At 44.4% G+C, this 15,693-nt stretch overlaps 2 protein-coding genes across 24 annotated transcripts in view; both read right to left on the reverse strand.

Moving 5' to 3' along the window:
• LOC119117275 overlaps positions 1-15,693 on the reverse strand; it is a 376,942-nt gene that overhangs the window by 6,045 nt on the left and 355,204 nt on the right. The gene's annotated exons all lie outside the window — the stretch shown is intronic.
• tbc1d22a (TBC1 domain family, member 22a) overlaps positions 1,101-15,693 on the reverse strand; it is a 41,143-nt gene continuing 26,550 nt past the window's right edge. For all 6 annotated transcript variants that reach the window (XM_037243366.1, XM_037243364.1, XM_037243365.1 and 3 more), the window contains 4 exons: positions 14,318-14,393; positions 11,710-11,837; positions 8,174-8,269; positions 1,101-2,165 (listed from right to left, as the gene is read on the reverse strand). In XM_037243366.1, the coding sequence (XP_037099261.1) occupies positions 2,037-2,165; positions 8,174-8,269; positions 11,710-11,837; positions 14,318-14,393 (429 nt within the window). In that variant the 3' untranslated portion in view covers positions 1,101-2,036. The remainder of the gene's footprint in view (positions 2,166-8,173; positions 8,270-11,709; positions 11,838-14,317; positions 14,394-15,693) is intronic.

Here is a 15,693-nt window from a genome sequence, read left to right on the forward strand (position 1 = left end):
TGACTATCCATGGTCTTCTTAATTGACATCATAAACAATGTACACAAGAACACTGACACATTTTAGGAGTCTGCAGCTTTTATAAGAATTCAAGTAAGTAATTCACTGTCATTAAAAAAGGTCAATAATGCAGTTTGTATCCAGCTGGCAGGATGCATTATGCTGCAGAACAGAGGTAATAGTTGTCGTCATGGTAACATACACACATCTACTATTTTAGTGCACATACTGCATTCATACTGCTTCAATTTACACGCCCAGTTCAACAGTCCCAAGTGGATTTTCTCAGTGGCTTTCGTGGATTCTTGTTCATGCTGCATACGTTGGGTCGCAGCGTTGGTCACAAGTACTCACTAGGAGGCAATTGTTTTTTTGGTGGCATTGAGTTCACACCAAGTGCATTCTTTAAATAGCCTCAGAAGAGAAGGCGGGCAGGCCTGCTTCGCCGAGCGCAGGGGAAATGTCAGTGGCTTAACAGTCCCCATGCTGCTAAGCTACTTTGCAAGAAGGAATAAAAGCCTCAATACAGCTCCTTAGTGAGCGCAATATCCGATTCAATTGGCCTTAGCCAATTGTGGAAGTAATTTGTCAATGATTCATCCTCAAACGTTGTAATACTTTGGGAGATTGACAATGTACGTTGACATATTTTTGCTTTCATCTCATTTGTAAATTTAAAATGGACGCACCTTAAACCAATGGAGGAATATTATATTTTTAGTGGCGTCCTACATGTCGTGCAATTTTAATGTACAGTTTCCAATTAGTTTCTGAGTAGACAAATTGGGCTAAGGCAGTTCAAAATGAGCAGAATTGTTTTTGGGCAGGGTTCCACAGCTAATGCGAGGTTTTGCTGTGTAATGATGTAATGCTCCCTGAGGCAAGGAAGGACAGATGAATAGCAAGAAGTTCCCTGCGACCATTGTTGCTACTAATGTATTTTTAATTTCCCATGAAGTGATTGGAGTCCTCATGCGACCACTACGCCATAATTGGTTGCCTGCGCGAACATCACTCAGCCTAACAAGCGTCAACATGCATGGGCACAAACCTTGGGGTCAGAATAGACATGCTTTAAAAAAAAAAAAAAAAACAGAATATGACAGGTTATCATATAGATGATTTATTTACATTTTCTATTTACACTTTTCTTCATTTCAAAAATTTCTGTACATTTTTGTCCATTCGGGAACCCTTCTGTGAGCAAATGTGAGGGATTTTTTTTTCTTTATTTTTGTTCAACTGAGAGGAGCAAGACCTACTATGGGGGATGTCATTGCAGGAGATTCTTCAACGATGGTTTGAAGTTCAGTGTATTTGTTGTAGGCTGAAGAGGGCTGCAGCCATTTCCTCACTGCGGGGAAGCTTGGGGGAGCACACTGGCATTAAATTAACACTAAATCCATAGAACTGAAAGAGGAACATTTACAGTATGTAAAAAAATCAAAGCCAGATTTTATTTCCCCCCCACAAGTTTCAACAAAATGTTCATCTTTCAGTTTGCAGTGTGGAATAAGGCAACAAAAGCGACATGTTGATAAGCCCCGCCCCCCCATCCTTTTCAAACAAGGCTCGAGTGTACCTAATGTATCAGTATCAAAATAATAATGTAAACAAAATAAAGGATATGACATGAGGAGAACATCCAATTTCAATTGCGTTTGCCTTCCAGAAAAATAAGAGCATTGTTTTAAGTCCGCTTTGAAGAGCATTCACCCTACAAAAGAGTTTCACGTCAAACATTTTTGTTTCTCACGGTACCTTTTCTCAATATTGGCGAAGCTCTCTGGACTCAATGGTCTGGATGGAACGGGGGGGAGATTTCTTGCACACTTTGCCCTTTTCGCCGTCTTCTGTTGACTTGACACAACAGTCAAAAAAGGTCAGCAAAAAAAAAAAGTTCTCCCGAATGTCTCCCCATGAGTAGAATGCGAATTCTTTGAGTCAAATAAAAAAAGGTTCAGTGCTACATCCGCTCAGTTTTTCAAATCTCCTTTAGGGCAATGTGGTCCTTCCACTGAAGAATCTTCAGGTCATCATCTCTTATAGTGGTTGGGTGCGTCAGCAAAGGCGAACTTCAACCGGTAGGCCTCGGCCAGCAGCACGCTGACTTCCTCGTTGCCCCAGTGCATGGTGGGAAGGTTCTGCAGGAGAATCATTAGGCCCTTTCGGAAAGAAGAGCGAGCGCATTTAGATCGAGGCGGCCGTGTACAGTACACTACTGAATGATCGTTTAAATATTTCACATTGTATTACGGGGGGAAAAAAATGTAATCAGCAATAAAAAAAGAAAAAGCCCTTTGGAAGACATTATTTCCTCCAAAACTGATTTCTAAATTAATTTTGTTTGTATAAACAGATTTAATGCATACATAAAATAAAAAGTGTAATTATTTTTGCACTGACTTATAATGCTAAAAACCTTTTTGTTCAATACGGCACACACACATACGCACAGAATTGATAGTGGAAACATTATCTCCCCAGAGGCGGTAATTAAGTCATTTTTCATGCAGACACACAAAACACTTGCCGAATATGACCCATTATTTGCTGTTTACATCTCTACTTTTGCAAATGGAACGACTAATTCCACTTATTTAAGGTTTGGCTAAGAAGAAAAGTAAACATTGGAAAACGTCGCTGATGGGTTCATACAACAGAAATCAGCACAATCCTTAAAGTCAGGAAGATTACAAATCGGATTGAATAGGACACTGCAAAAGTAAACAGGTGGGTGAGGATGTTAAAAGGAATTAAAAAAAAAAAAAAAGAAAAAAAAATGTCTAACCAAAATTCATGCTCCGCTGCACGTATTGAATGTTTACAACGAGAAGGCACTTTGTATTATGGCTGTGTTCGCCATATTAAAACAAACTTGTTCCATGATTGGTTTTTTTTTTTTCTTCCTTGTGTTTTTAATGAGGAGCTGAGACAACCTTAATGACTTCGCAACCGGGGGCATTTATATTCTGAGTGGTGCCTTTAAAAAAATTTAAAAAAGCCAACTTTTCTCTCACTAATTAAGTTGCCATTCATTTTTTTTTTTTCCCTTTCGCCCATCAGGCACTTTGCTGTGTTTCACCTCTCGCATCGTGACTAACTTTAAAAGGTGAGCGGCGGGAGACAGAGAAAAGTTTGGCGACATGTTTGCGTGGGCTTTAAAAGCGACGAGATAATTAAGTAAACATTAACGGCGGATCACGGGCCTTTCGACGTTTTAGTGAGAAGACAAAAGCAATGAGAAACTCATTAAACCAGAGATGTCAAACATATTTTTTTCACGGGCCGCATTGTAGTCATCGCTTCTTTCGGAGAGCCATTATGACAGTCAACCCAAATAAATGTATGAGCACCTCATATTAGATACAGTAAAAGCTACAAAACAAACTGACAAACAAGAGACGAGTAAAAACTGGTCAAATATTAAGAAAAAAAGAAAGATATTATTAAAAGTGAAGACAATTTTCAATTCTAGTCATGACACACCAATTTGATGCACAATTTGTCTTTGCGGGCCACATAAAATGATGTGGCGGGCCAGATTAACTTAAAACTAGCTAGCTAAGCTCGCTAATAAGCAGTCTTGGCCAACAGCTGCTTGTTTATGCCACAAATAAAACTTGGACCTTTTGAGGGGCTGACCTTCTACGACCCCCCACCCAGCAGTGTTCACAAAGACACATTCCCTCTGAAGATTCTTGACTGGAAGCTTTTGGAGAAAAGAGCGGAAGGGGAAGGAGAGAAAGGGCGCCTGATGGGCTTTCAGCCGGGCCTTTTGCTCATCTGTATTCCGCCGAGCGTCATCATCCGCTCGCCGCTTTCACCGCTGCACGAGTATTTATGCTGATTCACGTCCTCGCACGAGCGGCACATGGTACATAACGTTTACAATGAAAGAAGAAAGTGTTTTGGCCCGCCGACTGGAGCGTTGTGAACCTAAGAGAAGAAAGTGGACCTGGGAGACATTAGAAGTAGTGCGTGCCTCATGTTGTGTTGCATGTTTGAATATTGGACGCTTTGCCCTCGTGGTTCTGGAAGCCCGAGGCTAAACAGCATGTTTCGGCCTCCCCCAAGGCTCTTCGCTACGTGCGCTTCATCACTCAAAGAAAAATATCTCGCGTGTTCACGTGATCTGAAGGATGGATATTTATGTCGCGTTTAAAGAAAGTTGTTTTTTTTCAGCAACTGCAGGAAGCTTAGCATGTGCTAGCATATGTCCATAAATTGCCAAGGTCGTCTAACGGCAGACCGCCGTGTAATCAAGTCCTGCTTTGTGTCATGGATGGTGACTGAGGAGCTTCATTAGGGCCATATTTCAGCTCGCTAACCATCTGCCGGCTATCACTTCAACGAGGCTATCGGCTTTAATTGCACGCGTCTCGGCTTTCGGGAAGGAGCGCGCTCGGGCTCAAACGTGCAGGTGGCGTGGCGCCACCAGTGAACCGCTTTCATATTATTCCAAAAAAAGTGTTTGCAAACAAAGTCGTCGCATCTAATAGGTGCTTCCTCCATGAAATGCTTCTTAATAGCTTGTATTTTCCCCTGGCCCAAAGAAAAATAAATAAAACGTGTTCATTATGTGCGCGTGTGGCTTCCTGCTGCTATTTAAGAACAGAGATTCATTTGTCCCGCAGCACCAACACATTGATCCGACACGACTGTACGTGGTGTGTTACACACACACACACACACACAAAAAAAAGGCAATTAGCTCGCCGTCCCCTTCACTTGGCGAGCCTTAAAGTGCTTAATGGCTATTGATATTGAGGGGAAAGCAGATTGCCAATAGAGTCGGCGGCGCTGAGGCTCTTACTTTAAGAGACGGTTGCGTTTGCTTTTAGGTTGTTGTGTTGCGAGCTGAATCGCGCCTCGCTTTCGTCTTTGTATGCAACGAAAGTGACACTCACCGCATTAACTTTTATCTGGCTGGTTTTGATCCTCCCCGGTATACCTCAAAACTCCTATTTTAAGTTCTTAAATCAGTTAATGTGTTTTTAATCAACGCAGCTTTTGCTATGATGCATTCTATTACTTATATTGATTATGCTGGATGGATAGTCATGCTATTTTGTGGATTTTTCAATCTCAGGCTTTATTTGGGGATGTAATTCCACTTTTAGCCACTAGATGGCCTAACTGCAACTTTTAATAAAGAGTGGTGAAGAGAAAAAAGTTGACAGAATGTCTTAAGATTTTATGATCCTGCCTTGGCGCCTTCAGAAAGCAATGCATGTTTTTAAATAATGATAAAAAAATATTTAAAAATTATTTTGAATAACGCCAGTCATTTTCTTTTTCTATAATCGAAGGGGGGGAATTTAGTCAATTATAACAGTAGATTTGTTTTTGTGAATTTTTGTTTTTAAAGGCCATAAGCTATTCCGCAGGGTCTCCGAAATCCACTTAAAAGGAGCGTGCGCCCATGGAGTGCAGACCTCTGCCAAAGCAACATGTTCAGAAGCCACATCAAATAAACCAATCAAACCAAAAAGGGCCATGTCGCTAGCGAGATGAAACTTTGCTAAGTGAAGTGAGGGTACCGCCGCTTTAAGCCTTTCAAGGTGCCTCAACACACATTCAGATGATATGCACTTGTAACCAACTGGCGTAAGAAGTGCACTGTTTTCTCTGACATGCATCGTTCCACCCCCTGACCTCCCTTGCACAGCTACATGTAGACACACACACACACGTGCGCGATGGCTGTCACCCGCGTGCACACACTCCAGGTAGCCGGCGCTGGTAATGGTGTTTTGTGGCATCCTGAGGTGTAATGGGCAAAGGCACTGCTCCGTCAGGGCCATTAGCTTTCTGTAGCTCATATAATTACACTAAATGGGCCCTCTGGCAAACAGTGGGCGCGAAAAGAGGAGTCGGCCATGTGGCACACGAGGAGAGGTGCAGACGTGAAAATGGCCGGGCCGAGTCACGAAAAGACAGGTGGATGAAAGCCCCGACTGGATGTGTCGTTCCGATGGCTAATGAGGCAATGCTTTGCACATTTGGAAAATACTTCTTAGCCTTTTATTGTGCAATTGTTATGACACTTCAAATTTCGTTTTCTCAAATAGATTCCGGGACCTAAATGACTGCAAGTGCCCAAAAGCGAGAGCAGCCCAAAAGAGAACGGCAGCGCATTAAATGCCACCCAGCAAGTCCCGAGAAGCGGGCTAATTAAACCTGTTCTTTGTAGCTTGTTGGCTCCATCTTCACACACGCGCTCGCTCGCACACAAAAACACACCAAGGAGCAGTTGCCAGGCAACAAGTCGAGACTCCATGAAGTCCCTAAATCCCGGACAGTTGGTGAGTTAACATGGAAACCTTAACCCAGCAGGAAGCCGGCACGTCCTTCAAACATTTTCGTCTGACATATTTGCTCGACCTGCCACCGGTTTTCATCCAAACCTGCACTCTGGATTTTTATTTGAAATTGAAATCAATTTTTTTTTTCCTCCTACATCAAAATGTGTCAGCATCTCCCTCGATGTTAGCGTGTGTGTTTTTTTACGTGTGTGACAAGTGGAAATAAAACGCTGCAATATGTGCGGCATTATTTATGGGCATGTCGAGGTCTCTTGAGTGCGCCTCGTTCAGCGGTAGGAGAAAGGTATGACGAGCACATGCGCTAGCGGGCACGCATCCCAGGTCGGCGGTTAGCCGTTAGCGCGCTCGGCCATGCGGAACGCCGGAGGGCGGATTGCTCGGGGAGGAAACCCGCCTCCGCCCTCCCGCTTTTCATTTAGCGGCTTAACCGGTCCCAGCAAACGCGGCGGAGGAGGTTTCACGCTTTAGTCGGCGTACGACGCCCGATAACCGCCGGCAAATTATCATTTTAAATGATTTTCTTCCTGTCGGTTAATTAAAAGCATCAATGTGAATCAATCATTCACTCGAACCAAGTGGGGGGGCGGCGGCGGGGGGGCGCAACGTCACACGCCGCCGCAGAGGCTCGTTATTGCCATTGAAAACAATTAGCTCGTACTCAAGTTTGTGTACGGTGAAAAACGACGGGCTGTAAATGGGCTTTTTTTGGATAAACAAAAACAACTCCGGATTTAAAATTAGCATTAGCTTGGACTTTTATTTGTCGCTCATAAAACCACCCTGCCTCTATTTAAGTTGCTGTTTAAAATTCTCTGACGACCCACTGAGGCACAAAACCAAGTTGGGTCTGAGGCCGATTGGAATTTAGTTTTTTGTCATCTCCCCTTCCTGTTTACTCGCCGTTTTCTTTTTCTGTGACAGCCTACTTAGGCGGAACACCGAATTAGCCGCTATGTTTTTGACAAGTAGGGAAATTCATTATGCACTTTTTCTCTTTGCTTTTAAACAGTTTGAAACATTGATTTTTATTCTTCCTACTGTTTCCTTTGAAAGTTTTATAAGCATTCCTTGCCTATATCGAATTTATTACTCTATTAAAGGAATTACTGAGAACATATAAGATTAAATGCCTGCTTCAAGACGTAAATAGCATAACATGTTTCCATGTCGACTTCCACCTGAATTGATTTATTTATCGTATGCGTAAAGCAGACGTGGCACGAGTGGGCTGTGCGAGTTGATAAGAAGTTGCTCAGCAGGCCCTTAAGAACCTGCCAGGCCCACGTCTGAACTCGCACACTCGCTGGATCAGAAGCAGAAATCTCGGCGAATTAAACCGCTAAAGCCGAGGGAAGAGCGGGAACGGTAACTTTTTTTTCCGGCTCACCCGCTGACATTAATCTGCGCCCGAAAATACTTGGTGTTCTTTTTGGGGCGGATCAATTTGCGAGCGGAATTTGGTGATGGATCAAGTGGGGCCGCGGTACATGAAGACGTGCGCGGCCGGCTCATTTGCGGTCGGTCCATTGTCAAATGCCGTGATGACATTTGGCCGAGTGCGTTTTGCCATTTTGAATGGGAAGCGCGCGCACAGCTAGCGCCGCTGTCGTAGCTCGCCAGCGCAGTTAAAAGAGTCATGTTTCCCGGCGAGCGGGCCAGCAATGTCACCTTCTGGCAGCTGTCTAGCGCCACCCGTCTTCTGAACCTTACAGTTAATGACCATGGAGGTAATGGAGAAGGATGCGGACCATGAACAACTCCACAATTACAGCCCGGTGGATTTCTCGCGCGCCTTATTGAGCTCCGCTATGAATTATTATTTTTTTTTTTTGTCCCTCTCTTACCTGAAAGTCTCGCTCCTCTAAAATCTCTTTCCGCCACCTCACCAGGAAAGCTGCGCAGACGTAGAGATGGAAATGGGAGAAACCCTCCGGTTCAGCCTAAAGGGGAAGGAGATGAAAAAAAGTGGCTGTTGATTCGACGACGTCGAGCAAGTCAACAACGCTTCCTTCCGCTTCATTTTGACATATTTAAACCATTAAGCTAGCGAGAACATTTGCTGCCACAATCCACAAATAGGCAGAACAAGCAAGTGACACAATTCTTCTTTTCTTTGCACGCCTTCTTATTTCAAGCTCTCATTATGTTTGGCAGTTTGCTTTTTTTTTTTATTATAATAAGCAGCGGGGAATTAGAGTAGCGGAGAGAGAGAAAGAGAGACAAAGGATGAGATGTTCCTTGTTCTTATTCATTTTCCTCCCGAGCCCTATCACATGGAGGATAATTACTCGGCTCTTTGAATGCGAGTCACTCCCGAAACGCGTGCGGCCCCTTTCAGGACGTCTTCTGATATTCCAAGTGGAAATGCGTTGAGCTCGTTCCCGAATTCTTATTTTCCCCAAAATCGGGGAATTAAAGTGCGTCACCTGCACACTTTGTTGGTCTGACCGAGCGAGCAAACACAGATGAGTGAGTGTATGAGTGACACACCATGTTTATCAGCGGCCCAAAAGATTTGTCGTTTTAATTTTCTTTTCTTCTCCCGAGTGTGGGTTTTGGAGTTCACGGCTGAGGGCACTGGTAAACTTCTACCGACTATAAAAGTGAAATTCACTCTTATCTCGCTCCCCGCAAAAAAAAAAAAAAAACGTCTTAAAGCTTTGTAGGATGCTCGCTAGGCCAGTATTTGGCAAGGCGCTGATTTCTCTCCCTTCCATGTCTAATCCCAAACTTTTTTTTTTTTTTTAAACACCCTGCTGACCTCTGTAAATAATGCATTTGTGTTTGATGCTGTAGCTGAGTAGTAAATTGTGGTTTGGTCATTGTTTTTAAAGAAACAAGCAAAGGTTTAGCTCGATTATTAAAAATGATTGAAAAAAGGTATGCTTGGAGAATATCTCGAGGTATTTTAAGAAAATCAAATGGGCTTCACTGCAATAAGTGTGTATTGTCCAAATACATGCAAAGGCAAAACATCAGGGCCGACCATCCCAACAGATTAATGTTGACAGTAATAAATGTTAGCCGCATTCGTATCATCCATCACTCTTTGTCTCGTTCCGCATCAATTTCTCTCCCTGACACACTATCCCTCCCTACTGTCCTATCGCGCCGCCGCCTCGTCGTTTCAATGACGTCCGTGCCATTATGAACTAGAAAATAAAGTTTGTCTCGCTAGTCAAGGTGACTCAGTTAAATGCGCGCGTCTCCTCTGTTGTTACGCCTCGTCGCGGCGGCCATATTGGCGGAGACGCGCTCGACTGGCTGATCAAAGCGGCGAGGAAATGGGTGAGGGTTGAAACGGGGGGTGGGGGCAAAGTAAACAAAGATGCGACTGGGAATGCGGGACTTCTGCAATGTCACAGCGGCTTCAAACCGTCTCGCGCCGGATTCACGGCATCTGGCAAAAAGCGAGCGGCGTGACACGGAGCTTCATTGATATTCCCTGCCGACCCGAGTGATGTAAGATGATCTTGCGCTGATGCAATAATTACGTGGGAAGGACAAAAACGCTGGGAAAGCACTTTTGGAACGCCGGAATGTAACGTCACACCCAGGTGTCGCTCTCATATGGCAAAAGAGGCAAAATTTTCGCGCGCATGTAGCGGTCACTCAACAACGGCACGGAGAGGAAGCGTGATTCAGAAGCTGAAAAGTGTCACAGTATCTCTTTACCAGCCATGCTAATGCTGCCACACTGTGTTACTTGCTAATTTCATGCTCTACGCAACAGGGATAATTTGGTCCCTGTCTGCCTACCCGCCCGCCCGCCTGCTGGGAAGGAAATGTGAATGTGCGTACTTTTTTTTTTTCTTCTCCGCTACATGATTCCTGTGTATGTGTCTGTTTTTAATGTCACTTCCATCCCGTCTCTTTGCGGCAAAAAAAAAAAAAGGGGGCGGAATAATAAATGATCATTTGGAGGAACAGAACCAGACAAACAGGAAGATGAAGGCAAATATGAGCAAAACGCAGAGAAAGAGGAAAAGGCTGGCTTGTGTTGGAGCGAGCGAGCGAGCTCGTCCGAACAGATGGTCACGCCGCAGAAGGAAGACCACAGCGGAGGCATTACAACACTCAGGTTAAAGCCTCCCTTGGAACGCGCACAGATGCCGAGAGGCAAAGGGCAAGAGCTTCCTATTTATCAGGGGGCATTTGGAGTGACCCCAAAAAACATGTTTGTGTCTGTCCGACAGCCTCGCTTTGCATTTAGCTCATTCGAGCACATGCCGAGAAAAGATAAATGGGGCAAAAGCTGACAAAGGTCATTAAATACTTTTAAAAGAGCACTCCAAATGAACTGTTTTGGAGGTTAGCGTTGGTGCTAATGCTAACAATTGGAGATGTTTGGCACAAATGTAGTTTTTTACTTGGTACATTTATCACTTACAGGCGCAAAGCTGAGAGTAGAAGAGACAAAAGCGCTTGATAGCTGCTGTCGTGCTGAAAGTTTTATGAGTGGAAATGGCCCAAATTCCCCAACTGGAGCGCGACTACAGGTGACAGAGCCTGCCAGAAAACAGGTGTACTATGTGTGAGTGTTTGTGCATCGCATCCAAACAAGCATTGTCAAATCAAATATTTAGGGGTTGAATTACAAGTACACTGTGTGGCTGGGCAACTCACTCAACCGTCATTTATTTTCCAACTTTCAGAGCCCAGTGCTTTTTTTTCTTCTTCCCCCGGCTTCCAATAAAGCAGCGGGTCTCCGGTTCTCGTTTTCAAGTGCTTGTGTGGTCTGCAATTACCGTACTGTACATTTCTCTTTCAAATTGATTATACCTACTTGTCGCTCACGACATATTCAAAATATATGTTTCTACGGTAATCGTGCTGACTTTAAAGTCACAAATACCCGTATTGACTAAATTACTGTCTTAAGATAACAAGTAAAAGTCAAAGACTTTATTTATGATCAACCCCAACATTGATAATGCGAATAAAACTTACTAGGTATTAATTCCACTCTTTCTAATGCCACTATATTAAATGGTATAGGCATCTTTTTTTGGCAACAATTAGCCTCACTGGTCCCAATTCAACAAATGGTGACATGAAAGCCAATAAAGTGAATTTGTATTTCATTGCGATGCTCTACCCGTCTCATCATTTGCACTCCTGACCTCTGCGGTGGAACTCGAGCGCTCGCCGCACAAGGAGCCGGGCGATGAATCAATAACAAACATTAGGCGTAATTGGCGATGTAAAAAGGAGGTTAACCACCTCGCTAAAGAGTAGGCGCTGCTATTAAATCAATGAAGGAAAGGGGGAAAAAAAAAAGGGTTTAAATGTGAAAAGGGCAGCGGAGAGACATGTTTGGAACATGATGAGGAGTTTAGCCTCTGTCTAGTGTTACGCCATAGGAAGGAAAAGTGATGACCTGGTAGGTGTCCCACAGTCGGATGGTGCATCGTAGCGGCAGCTCCCGCATCAAAAGGTTGTTCATCCAGCGGAAGGCAAACTGCAAGTACTCCACCTCGTAATGCTGCATGTGATGATGCACCGACTCTGCAAGATGTAGGAAAAAAAAAAGACGTGCTGATTTCGGGGGAGATTAGTGCAGGAAAAGAAAAATGACTTAATTCCCGCAATCCAGGTGTCAATAACGGCATACCACAAACACACCGGTATTGATTATCGCATGGAGTGTTGATGCGGAGCGAAAGGCAGCGTTGGTATTCATGGCGTTGTCTTTTTTGCTGAATCAGCGCAGCCTGTCTGGCGATGGATGACCAATTGTGCTGCACTGTCTGAAGGTGCGATGGAGGTTTAGGAACGGAGGTTTGGAGCAAGAATAATGTTCAAATCATTGGGCGGGCTACTTCCTGCTTGCTGAGCTTGCTGGCAAAAAGTAGAACAAAATAAACATTGAAAGACTTTGCTGATTTGTTTCATTTCTCGTCTATGTAAAAAATGATTAAAAATACCGCTCTTTATTCAGCGGCTGATAGATTTCGCAGCAATCAAAACCTCGACACTCAATCAACACACGCACACGTGTGTGTGTCTCATAATAGAGCTGTAATTACTGAACTGTCAGAGTTTGCGAGAAAAGGCAGTTGGGGGGGGGGGGGAACTATGGCATCGTTTTGACTGACAAGCACACACGCAACACCACAACGAATATAATTTGGCTATCCCAAAATATACATTCCCAACAACTGCAGCGTAGCTGTCAGAGCACACAACATGGCCGCCCTATTAACGGCGGCGCTCGGCCGGCTGCCAAACAACTTTTTGGACAAAGTTAAATGACGCTAATGAACTCGCTCCGTCGAGTATTAGCGACTTGAGTAACCGCGAGGAGGAAGTGCAGGTTGTTAGATTGCCGTTTGTCATGACGAATTATCACAGTGGGCGAGGAGCTAAAATTAAGGCTAACACACACATACGCATAAACTTATGGCTTTTTAACTCTGGGCTGCCGTCCAGCTGGCACGGCGCTCAGCACGCCGGGTCGGCTGGTTACTGCGGGCCGAGCAAGGTGGAGGATGACATCGCTCACGGCCGCTGATTGACTGATGAGTCTTGTCTTCTTTCCTAGCGAGGGGGGTGGAGGCCGCGCCCACGGCTCGTGGCCGGACGGTCAGAGGTCGTACAGTGACGAGTGAGTATTTCCCGCCGTTGTGCTGATGACGGCGTTTCGGCTCGACTCTCCTTGGCGCGCAGCATAATTGCAAGCACACGCTCCTTCCTTCCTCTCGTCTGACCTTTATTTGCTTCGCTGATTGCTGACAAAATGGAAGAAGGTGGAAACAAACTTTTTTTGGGGGCGATGAAAGTAGCAGCCCAGTATAGCCGTCGATGGCAGTATAGATTTTTATTTTTTCCCCCCGTGTCACTCTTATCTTCCAAAATACTATCTCAACCCAACCAGGAGGCTTTGCCAACAATCCACGCTGTGAGTGTGCCTTGCCTCTCATTTGCATAACTAAATTCACCTTTGGGCAATTTGCATGTTAATGAACTCGGTGCTAATGCACTTGCTCGCGACAAATACACAGACAGAAGATAAGGGAGAGATAAAGAGATCAGAGAGGCGTTTTACGCGTGCCGACAAAATGGCTTGTCTTTGGAGAAGGTAGGATGCCCGGGATGGCGTCGAACAAGGCAAACAGGAGTTTGCGCGACTCGTTACAAGTGGAATAATTATGAGGGGCGGGCAGTGAGGGAAAAAAAAAAATCCTGTCGCTTTTAATCGAGAGCAATCAACTCCAGGAAGTAAAATGCTACTTCTGTATTCAAAAATGTTTGCGCTCTGTAGTAAATAAATTGAGGTCTAATGTGTAACCGGATTGACAATGCTAGTGTCAAAAGGCAAACTTCTATCTGATAGGTGCTGGGGAATCAATTTGGAAAAGATGACAAGCTATTGAGACGGTCCCCCCCCAAAAAAAAAAAAAAAAAAAAAAAAGAAATGACAGACGCTCAGTCGACAGCAAAGCGAAACGCGATCGCGTAACACAAGATAAAGACTATCAGTGATCTCATTAGGCGCGGTAATGTCAAACCAGCGAGGTAGAAAATGTCCGTGCCCCGGCTTGTGATGACAGGGCACTTATGGAGTAAGACAAAGCGAAACATGCCGAGTCACATTTTTCCTGCCTTTTTGCTGGTGCTATGCTCTCAAGTGTCGCAAGGACATTGTTCTGCTTTGTCTTCATTTATTTCCTTTTAAACCCACATTCACGCTCCAAATGCAAACAATCTGTTTTCATTAATACGCATAGCACAAGCGTGACCTGGACACGCGAGCGCAAAACTCAAGGGGAGGGGGGGGGGCTGAGTTAAGTCCTCACCTCGCCCTTTCTGGTGACGGCATCGGGGGACATTACAAGGTTATCCAATAACATGGCCATTATACAAAGTCACGCTCCAATGAGACCTGCTTGATGTATACGTACGTACTTTTTATTTTTTTTCTTAGCTGGGAAGAATTTCCCCACATCGGATTTGAGAACGTTTCAATGGCAATGCATGAGACTAACCATCAATCCTGCTGACCAGCTCCTCCAGGGCCTTGACCTTCCTCTGGATGCCCGGTTGTGCAAACGTGTAGTTGTCCTGGGAAGAAAGAGCGGTGGTCACATGGGTCAGGTGTCCGTCGCATGACCTTGACGCAATCAACTGTGTGCAACAGATGCAGGTGAAAACCGAACCTTATTCGCAGAGAGCTGATTCAATCAAACAGAATGCCATTATAGGAATACTTGTCATGTCTCTCAGTAATTTCCTGGAAAACACTGCTCAAATTGTTTCCCTGGCGGTCCGGAACCAATTGCAGATCCAAAACGGTCAGAAATTGCACCATTTTTATTTTTTTTTCTACCTTCTCCGACGGTTCATTTGTCACGGGAAAAGAGCAGCAGCCATTACAGGCTTGAAGTGTTTGCCAAGACATTGCGCATCACGTGCGTCGCTCGAGAAGTCTATTAAAAAAATCAGCGTATGGCCTTGAAGACAAAGCGGAGAGCTGATTGTCTGGCGGGGTTGGCAAAAATTGAACATTAGACGGAACGAGAACGTGTACAATTGCAAAAAAGAAAAGAAAAAGGCAATTACGCGTGTAATAACTGCGTGTCGAAAATGCTAATAAACCTACGATGCGCTGTAATAATGTCACAATGATCACGAGAGCGACCAAGAATGATACGTCAAACTTGCGGGATGTGCATATGAGAAGGGCCTGTAAGCATTCTGTGGGCGACTCCAAGCACATACACACACACAAAACCAGGATTAAGTTTCCTTGAGGGGTCATTTCAGTATGGCCGGAGAACAGCTGATGTGGCAAAGCATCCAACAAGCAGAGAGTGATGGAAAGAGAAAATGAGGAGAGGGTAGAAGGGAAGGAGGGGTGATTTAGTAATAAACAGCTCGAGTTGTCCTTCAGGATCAGCAGAACGAAGGTGTGCGCATCCCCCTGAGTTTAGGCCCCCCCCATTTTGTTTTTCAATTTTTAGCGGAATTATTCTTCCCTGAATGAGTCATGAAGCAAATTAATAGCATGGTTGTAAGAAAGGGGAAAAAGATACCCAGTACATTTTGTTATAAGAAAAGTATCAAAAAAGCTTTTGGAGGGTCTGTCGTCGAGCACTTGCAGTTTAACCTAAATTCTTTTTTTTACAGGTCAAATGACTTGATCTCAATTAAATACAGAATTTTCCAAATCTTCAATGTCTTCTATAGTCCACATTTGGAGTTAGTATCACAGCCCTAACAAAGACTGGTCAGTGCTGTTCACAGAAAAGAAATTTCCAAAATGCTCGGCAGATTAATCCTGCAGCTTTGACGCCTTTGCAGGTTAATGTCAGGGGAGTCGAGGAGGCGACCCGCGTCGTCATAACAATTGCTTCTTTGGTTC

The sequence above is a fragment of the Syngnathus acus genome, chromosome 23, assembly GCF_901709675.1.
Source record: "Syngnathus acus chromosome 23, fSynAcu1.2, whole genome shotgun sequence".
Taxonomy (NCBI): domain Eukaryota; kingdom Metazoa; phylum Chordata; class Actinopteri; order Syngnathiformes; family Syngnathidae; genus Syngnathus; species Syngnathus acus.